Source organism: Ostrinia furnacalis, unplaced genomic scaffold, assembly GCF_004193835.3.
Source record: "Ostrinia furnacalis isolate ACB-3 unplaced genomic scaffold, ASM419383v2 OfSCF0831, whole genome shotgun sequence".
In the NCBI taxonomy this organism is placed as follows: Eukaryota; Metazoa; Arthropoda; class Insecta; order Lepidoptera; family Crambidae; genus Ostrinia; species Ostrinia furnacalis.
In genome coordinates, this window is record NW_021131070.1 from 118,803 (window position 1) to 128,309 (window position 9,507).

Below are 9,507 nucleotides of genomic sequence, written 5' to 3' on the forward strand. Positions count from 1 at the left end.
GGCAAAAGCTAGTACATTATACTTTTAGGAGCTAATGTGATAATTCACAATCAAATTATCGAATCGGTAAAATACAATCGTTTTTCGTCGTATTTTGTAACACATCATAACTCCTTATTTCATAAAATTGGAAATGTGGAACGTCACGAGGCGTGATGGTATTTGCTGCCAGCTCGGGTGGGAATGCGGTGCGCCGTCGCCTCTCGATATTAAATTCCTTCGGAATTAATAGAGGGTATAGGGCGCCTGCCTCTTTTAAATAATAAAGATTGGAATTCGTGTTTTCTTTGTAATAGGAATTTAATACATTTTTTAGGTAAAAATAAATTCCGATTTTGCTTCGATTTATTAAGTAAGTACTTCTGAATTAACATAATAATCGATTCTAATGCTACACACATACATACGAGCATCTATGTATCTGTCGTAAAACATCATAATTAAATATTTGTTAAATAAAGGAAGTTCGCAATTAGCAATAAAAGGTGGATGTAAATTTAAAAGTTTATTACTTTTAGTAATCATAATCTTAATTATTTATGTTCTTACTTAACACTACGTAAAAACTTTTATTTATTAATTATCATCTTTTTTACATGTCCCGACGTTTTGATCTTCTTTTTTGCATTCTGTTTTAATGTCTGCGACTTCATCTACAGGCATACTGTCTTCTTGTTTGCATTCCGTCTTGATGTCTTTGACGTCTACAGCGGCAACTTCGTCACTGTCCTCTTTAGCTGGCTCTTTCTTTACTTCATCTTCTTTCTGTGAACAAAATGCAAGTTTGAAATCATTCAAATACATCCTATTAACTCCTAAACATCCATAAGTTGTTTAGGCTTTGATAAACATTGAAACTGTTTCTTACTTTATGGTACTTTTTTATAATTTTTTCATATTTAATATTTCTTATGGACTCACAGCAACTCTCACTGTGTTACTAGGTGATTTAAATACAACACCAATCCCAATCAAAACACCTTTATATCCCTTCGGGCAATCACCTTTCTAAATTATTTTTACCCGAATGCGCAGAAGGAGGTCAGTGCGGTGTGCAGTGCAGCAGCAGAGGACAGTGCCGGTCGAATCATCAGGCAAAATCAGTTAATTATTTTTTTGTTTACCTAACCTAAATTAATTTTAATTAAATCACTTATTTGATAAAGAATGAGGTTGATTGGAGAGTCCCCTGCATGAATTCTAAATTTAAATTTTAATCACTTCGATCACGATTACGAAAGCCATATTATACACTCGACATCAAATAAATCGCACCTCCCGCGACAAGCACTTTCAAACGTATGCATCCCCACTTCCCACCAATATTGGGACCATTTGAAAGCCTATTTCTAAGCTTCATTTCATTAAAGGAGAGGTTTTTACCCCAAAAATGTGGCTCTAGAAGGATCCAGAGTTACTTCTTCAAAAAACAGGTAGTTACTACGCTTGAGCCAACTTTTAGGGGCCATCCATAAAGTACGTCACACGAATTTTATGATTTTTTGACCCCTCCCCCGTCCTTGTCACAGGTGGTCACATTTCTGAAACCCCCCCCCCTCCCTAGTGTGACGTCACATGTTTTGCAATTTCACATCGAAAAATTATTAAATTAACAAAAAAATAGCAACAAATAGAAACAATAAAATCACGCGCGAGGTACGGTGCGTTTGGCGGCATTATAGGCCAGTAGAATTAGATTTTAAATCTGAAATAATACCTACAAAAGATTTTATTGATTTAATGGCTTCATTGGTTGCCCATTAAGACTCTCTTAGGTTTTCGACTTCGACGGAGTTGTGCTTAAGTGGTGGGGGTATTTTTTAGTTTAATTTATATTTCAAATTACGCGATTAGTACCTCTAGATATATTAGATTTTGAAATGTGATGTCACAAAACTTAGGACCCCTCCCACCCCTTGTCACACCATGTCACACTTTGTCGACCCCCTCCCCCCCTCTTTACGTGTGACGTACTTTATGGATGACCCCTTATGGCTATAAAACTGTGAAGTTGGGATTAATCGCGATCCATCTGTTAAAGAGGACACGTGACATCATGATTTGGTTTTATAACCATAAAAATTGGTCTAATTGATCCCAGAGGTGAGCCCAAAGTGAGGTCTTTTTTCAAGTCACATTTATGGTATATGTTAATCATTTATTAAGAAATTAAATGTGTTTTTCTTTAAGGATATTTATTGGGCTTTCAAATATCACTAATATTGTTGGGGCACCATGATTGCGTCAAAAAAATCTTTAAAGTTTGCGTCGCGGAAGGTGCGGTTTATTTGATGTTGAGTAGCGCGTTGGCATCACTTCTGTAGTGCGATGCTGCTGAAAAATCACCGTGGGCCCTAAAACCAAAGCTTTGCATGCTTACTTCTTCTTCCCTCTCGAACAGTATGGCCAGCTCCACGTGCTTCGTATTAGGGAACATGTCTACAGGCACCGCTCGGACGGGCAGGAACGGGGCTCCGCGCAGCGTCTTGGACGGCGGCCGCGCGAGGTCGATGAAGTTCTTCACGGCAGACGCCGGGCTACACGATATGTATACCAGCCGCTTCACTTTCTTCGTGTTGCGCAGTTGGGTTACTGCTCTCATATCTGATGGGAGAAAATAATTCAAATTCTTTATTGCTTTTCTAATAAAGCGATGTTTTTTGTGCTATGGTTTTTATGATGTCGTTCGTACCAACTTCTGATAATGTAGATCATAAGTGCCACAAAAAATTGAAAGGTTTCCCTATGCATGAAAATAAAATCACAAATAAAAAAAAGAAATAAAACGGGTGAATTTGACTTTCCGAATTTATAGTTACGCATACATTCCCGGCAGTCGCTAATCGAGCTTGCCTAGAAGATGCCAAGTCAATTCATCAGTCGTACATTGAAGCTCTTGAGCTTGTATAAAATTCGACACGGATATCGGCAGATAATCACACTCTTGGGTGTGAGCAACTTAAAGGTTGTGGTAAAGCGCGTTGGTGTGCTTTGTAGATTTCGACCACATAAAGGTGTTGTGTTGTCCTGCAGACGTCCTATGATTCGCAAACAGTAATGACAAACGAGTTAATCAAATATTGAAACTCCACTCACGCAAGCCAGCCCTGGGCGGGTCGACGATGGCGACGAGGTCCTGTGCTGGGCCCGCTCTCGCCAGTACGGACGGCAGGATGTCCTCCGCCTTGCCGGTAAAGAACTCACAGTTCTCTATTGCGTTCAGCTCCGCGTTCGCTTTCGCGTCCTTCACCGCTTCCGCGATCAGCTCTAGGCCCAACACTTTGCTGCAATGCTGTAGAAAATAGTGGAAACCAATTGAATAAGTTATTTATTGTAAAAAAAAATCTTAGCAAAATGTTGTTTCGGTCTCGTAATAAATTATTGACTTTAGTCTCACACCTACTGTGTGTTATTAACTCGTGACGTCATAGTTTCACGTGCAAATCCATAAAAGACACATAGTCGATTTTCGGGTGTTATGCAACTATTTTGTATGGATTGTAGTCCCCAAACAGGTGTTCCTGTCTTTTGGGGACATAATACTGGTGTTTAATACAGTTGAGCTACATGGAATGAGTTATTTTTTCAAGATGTGTAATCATAACTTCACTTGATTTTGGGTTAAGCATAATTTGTTATTTTTATGTACCTTAGCAAAGCACAATCCGATGGTGCCGGTGCCGCAGCAGATATCCAAAACAACGGACTCCGGTGTCACGTGACTCATAGCAACAGCGCTCTCGTACAAGATCCCCGCTCCTGCTGTGTTTATCTGCAAATAATACAGATTTATGTAGCAGCTTTGCTCTGTAAGGGCATGTTTCTATAAGGGCGCCTATATACTCACGCAATATGTACAAATAGGCGCAGAAAGCAGCTTCGAGCTTCACATTTGAATAACTAGGTTTGTGATGTTGATCACTTGCAGTCATGTAGCAGACTACTATAAAATTAAAATTCAATTACAATGGAACTAATTTACTCTTAGTTGAGTATAGCTAAATATGTACCTGGAAGAATGCTTCTGGAGATATCCTGAATTGCTTTCCCAATATTGTGTCTATAATGTGGGTTGATCCCATCAAGTGAACTGGCTTAGAACCTTCTTCCCCTACTCTCCTAGAAGGGTAGAAAACATAAATTAACTGATATAGCTTTTAGATATGATTTGTGTTATTGAATTTACTAAACGAAAAAGTCCCCTAGACTTTTCGGCAGCTGTGTTGCTGTCTATTATTGTGACGCTGAGTAGACCTTTGGAAAATTGGTGTTTGTTGTTTAGTGCTCTAAACTTACTTTTTAATAAGGAGTTCCAAATACAAAGACTTTATACTGCAAGCTTTAGCTTCATCTGAGCTGAAATGATTTATTAGATCATTTTTCAATTTTGCTATGTCTTCTTCTGTTAATTGCTGAAAGAAAGGTTAATAGGTTATAGTGAATTCTGTATGTTATTCTATTGATCAAAGAAACTGTTAAAATAAATTCTTTAATTATTTCAACAATAAAATAACATTCAGTGGCTGACCAGGACATTTAGATGCAATTGTAATATTAATATTACCTGTGGATGTACAGCAACAATGAGCATAACATCTCCTGTTGAGAATGAGTGCCGCACAGTCAAAGTCCTCCAGTAACCAGAGTAGTCCGCAGGGGAGAATGGAGCCATATTTGACTTGCGTACATATTCTTGGAATAGCTACAATATGTAAAAATATGTTTTAAAAACAACAAACATAAAAAATCACAAATTCAAAAGATTCAATTCAATACATAATTTTTTTAAGTTTACTTACCAGAACAGCCTTTTTTGTGGCTTCAGATATATGACTGACAGTTTGCACAGGTGCCACCCCAACAGTGCCCGTAGCGTAACTCCCTAATCTAAACCCTACAGTCGGAAGTTTTGTTTCTTCGTCAATACCAACTGTAAACTCACACTTGTTCCTGTAACCTTTAGTTACAGGGGAAGGCTTTATAGCTTGAAGTTCAAAGGTCAAGCCTTTATGTATTTTGCGCATATTTTCTATTTCAGTTCTCCTTGCATAATCTAATTTCCAAATTTCATTGTCAAACTTCATTAGGATGTTTTTGATTTCCCTTTCTTTTAGTTTCAACTGAAAAGTTTTATTAATATTATTCATCATTTAACATGTTATGTATTAAATATTTAGTATAATGTGCCAACAATTGTACTCCTGCTTACCTGTTCCTCATATGGCATATTCCAGTATGGTGTAGTTGCATCTTTGACTCTAGTCTCTTGGTCTCTATCATCTTCTTTTTTCTTCTTATCTGCTACAGTGCTATCTTCTTCTTGCTTCCTCTTTCTGACTAAAGGATCTGGGGCTGGTTTAGCTACTTCAGCTACTAGAGTTTTTCCTAAGCAATTTAGAAACCATGTTAGTAATATGAAGGTATGTTACAACACGTAAACTAGGTAAGGAAAATTTGTCTAAATATCAAACTACCTTTCCAGGAATATCCATTAAGCGCAGCAATGGCTTTGGCCCTGTCTTCATCGTTTTGAAAGCAAGCAAATAGCCAGTGACTACCGTTTTTTGGCCTCTTGATCTTACTAGTGTTGAGACCCAGTTTTTGGTTCATTAATTTTTTAAGTTCCTGTAAATAGAAAGAGCCAAATGAAAGACAAGTAACAATATAGGAATGCACAGTAAATCCCTATAAAGTTCAATGTAGAGTGAACATACAGCAATTCCATAAAATTTAGGCAATCCACGAAGCTCAATTTTGAACTTCTCTGAAGAAAATCCACCGCGATCTAAGTACGCATATTCTTCACTAATTTTAGAGTCATTAGCACTGGCTGATATACCATCAACGCTATTAGAATTTTGCGTTTCTTGAGACATTTTGTTCACATGGATAAACACATTAAATAAATAAATATTAGTTAGTGTACAATAGGAATAAAGTGAGGTTATGTTTACTTTGCCGTTTTTGACATTTTACCACATGTTAAAGATTTATTATTTTATCGTTTTAGTCACTTTTTTAGTGCTTGCATATGTCGCAGTCGGATTGTATAATCCGCCGTTTTACATTACCACTAGGCATTTTACATTACAGCTCTGTTTTGTAATACGGCGGCTTAACGTTTAGGCGGATTGAATACAGCTGAATGAAAATCCGCCGGAATGTATTCGGCGCCAAACGTTCTTCAATACGGCTAGCCGCAATGTAAAACAGCGTGTCATTACCCGCCGCTTTGACAGTTTTTAGTTCCCATTTTCAATAACGTGGCGCTGCCTGACATAACAAAAACAATGGCGTCGGATGCGTTGCTAAATTACGGAGTTATTTCTGAATGTAATAAAGAAGACGTTATAAATATGTGTGTCGACAGTGAGTTTAAGAACAATTTTAACTTGCAATTAAATAATATCTATTCTTCACAATGTAGAACAGTCAAAAAACCGTGGACAAGGGACCGAGTTTTGGAGGTTATCAAAACCGCTAAAGTGGCTATGGATTCTGGTGTTCGGCGGAATCTTACTCAATATTATTGGTGCAAAAAGACTAAAGCCAGATATTTAATCATTTCTTAAAATTTTTAGAAAAGTTTAATTGTTTTAAGATAATTATATTTTATTACATTATTAATTTTCAAAAAAAGTTTATTTGTTTTGAGATGGTTGCCCCCTGTGATTTATAAATATACAAAAAAATGACTGAAGCCAAATATATAATTTAGTATTACTTACACTAACGAAAATAATAATTGTTACTTAATTACTAAGAAATATCGTGAGAAGAAATCTGTCTTATTCAAATTAAAATTTATTTTCATTAATCATTGTTTTATTTTGTAAGTATGGTCACCCTACAATCTATGATGTAGTACGATGCGGCTAAACGTTGGCCGCCGTATTGAAGAACGTATCGCAATGACAATCCGCCTAAACGTTGAACCGCCGTATTACAAAACAGAGCTGTAATGTAAAATGCCTAGTGGTAATGTAAAACGGCGGATTATACAATCCGACTGCGACACATATAAAAATCGACTAGAATTTTTTGTCGATTATATTTTTGATTGCGGAAAGGAAAGGTACTTATTTTTTACCCGACGCGCCATAAGGAGGGTTAAAAAATAATAATAAGGCTATTATCATTACGTTTAGCGAGATTTAATAAAAATAGCGGTGTCTCACTGTATTCGACCACTGAGCAAGTAGTCAATACATTGGTCAATCAATGATTTAAATCACGGACCCTAAACGGGGCGGGTTTTGATGTGGCATAGGAAAACATTTTCCGATGTTTTAAATAAATTAAAAAGCAATTTCGACAGTAAATATTTATATATTAATTCGACAGTAAACATTTAAATAAAGACACTATGTATATCACAATGTGAAGTATTTCTTTACTAACAACAAAACATAATTCTATAAATCTCTTAAAGTTATGATATTTAAAATGCGGAATATGTAGCCATTTTGTTTGAAACACATTGAATTTAAAATAGTTAATTATTTTATTTAGGTAAAATTACCTACTTAATAAATAATAAGTACACTATTCAAGTATAATCTACACAATGCTCTGAGTATCTGCCAAAAAAGTATAATGCAGATATTCAGAAATAACAAAATAGCATTGAACTACCTACAATAAAACTTTGTGGTAACTTAAAACTTTGGTATTGCACTGGACACTACTAAACAGGTTTCAGGGCTCTATATGCTGCTATTGCTTGCAAACAAATTTTTAAGGGCATTTTTGTCTTGCTCTGTTTTTTGCCGTCGCATTGTTTTGATTCTTTCTAATTCTTTGTCTATGGTGGCAGCCATGGATGGGTTCAACGTCTTCAGCTTTCTGTAGTCTTCTTCGGCTTGGTCAGGATTCCATGCTCCAGTGTGAGCTTTTGCACGTCGGTATAAAGCTTTTTCATTATCTAGAATAAGAAAATTATCCATTACTTCAGTCTTATGAGACTAGACATTGTTCTTATAAAATATTTTTCAAGAAAAGCTGAACAAAGCAAACATATTTGTTTCTTTCATAATAAACAATCTTTACTAGGTATGCAAGATAGTAAATGTTATACCAGGATCAAACTGTAGCACTGTATTACAATGTTCAATGACAGCATAATAATCTTCATTTAGCAGTTTACATTGTGTGTAGTTGAGCAATATGGGCATTTTAATAGTATTCAAGTTTTTCCACTCCTCGTCTCCTTTTCTTTCCCTGTAAAAGATAGTAAAAAACTTATGTAAAAAAACCCATAAATATGTTACAAGTACAGCCAGGTTCAGTCAGGTCTGTGGACTGAAATTAATATATAGTTTTGAATTTATATTTCTATTAAGAATCCAATTGATTAAAAAACTGATCTATTAACTTATAATTACCTGAGCAACAACTGTTCACAAATACCAATTGCTTTTTTGTAACATTCCTCAGCTTCAGCATAATTCTTTTCTTTGAATAATTTGTTGCCCCTTTCCTTTAGGGTGGGGACAAAATCTAATCTTTCTTTTTCATTAAGCTGCCAAATGTCCTTCTCATAATCTTCTTCACTTTCTACTTTTAGAAGTTCTGTAATTTAAGTGATGAATTAGTGTTATAATTTATAAGAAAATTATAAAATATAGTGTACTATGTATAAATACTTACCAATAACAAATTCCAAGTCACATGGATTGTTCATCAAATCATCCAGGTCTGCATAGCCAATGCCTTCGGTTTGAAGTGTCATTGTGCACGAGTGTTTTACTTTGCCAGTTTCCTGTCCAAGTTCACGCAATGTTTTTGATACAAAGGGGTAACTGAAGACCATCTGAAGAAATAAAAATAAGTTTAAGAAGATATCTTCACCTAGTGGATTATAACTAATGTGATGATAAGGTTGAAATCGTATAACTAACAGTATACCTTATAACTAATTCTATCAGTTGAATGTTTTATAAAATACCTCTTTTTTTACTTGGAAGCTAGCAACTTCCCCAATAGCCATCATTTTGATGATTGTCTCCCATACTTCTAGTTTGAATTTGTGACCAATTACTAATACCATTGGCTCTTTCTTCCCAATTCTCTTACTATCATCTAAGAGAACTCTCTTCTTCCCCAATTTCCATGTTTGGAAATGAAAATAAGCCTGCAAATACAAAATAAGCCTTGAAATAAAAGTATTCACTGACTGATCACCTGTTGTTGTTCTCTCAATTTACCTTACATCCATCAGTTATAGGAACATATTTCTTTCCCATATAAATAGTACTTTTTACTATAGGTGCATTATTTTCCATTTTTATTAACAAAATTTATATTAGATATTTCACAAATAAAATAATTTTGATTTTTTGATCAACAAACAGTGGATTTCTTTTTTTTTTTTTTTTTTTTTTTTTCTGGCACGCACGGCTTGTGCATTTGCCAATGACGAGGTGTAAAGGTTGGGAAACGGATTTTATAGGAAAATACCCGGGAAGAGAGAAAATTTTGAAGGATCAGGCAGGAATGGTGTTATTG

At 35.5% G+C, this 9,507-nt stretch overlaps 2 protein-coding genes across 2 annotated transcripts; both read right to left on the bottom strand.

The window, feature by feature from the left end:
- Window positions 1-549: 549 nt before the first annotated feature.
- LOC114350253 (tRNA (uracil-5-)-methyltransferase homolog A) lies at window positions 550-6,093 on the bottom strand. The gene is made up of 11 exons (XM_028300970.1): window positions 5,715-6,093; window positions 5,475-5,625; window positions 5,210-5,385; window positions 4,800-5,120; window positions 4,565-4,702; window positions 4,297-4,412; window positions 4,011-4,119; window positions 3,650-3,772; window positions 3,097-3,292; window positions 2,381-2,604; window positions 550-765 (listed from the first exon to the last, which is right to left on the bottom strand). Exons 1-11 carry the CDS (start codon window positions 5,874-5,876, stop codon window positions 577-579), a joined length of 1,905 nt encoding a protein of 634 aa, XP_028156771.1. The 5' UTR covers window positions 5,877-6,093; the 3' UTR covers window positions 550-576.
- A 1,392-nt stretch (window positions 6,094-7,485) lies between these two features.
- Window positions 7,486-9,371, bottom strand: LOC114350238 (AH receptor-interacting protein). Its single transcript, XM_028300943.1, has 6 exons — window positions 9,207-9,371; window positions 8,948-9,133; window positions 8,650-8,812; window positions 8,385-8,571; window positions 8,078-8,220; window positions 7,486-7,924 (listed from the first exon to the last, which is right to left on the bottom strand). Exons 1-6 carry the CDS (start codon window positions 9,282-9,284, stop codon window positions 7,707-7,709), a joined length of 975 nt encoding a protein of 324 aa, XP_028156744.1. The 5' UTR covers window positions 9,285-9,371; the 3' UTR covers window positions 7,486-7,706.
- Between the last annotated feature and the right edge of the window lie 136 nt (window positions 9,372-9,507).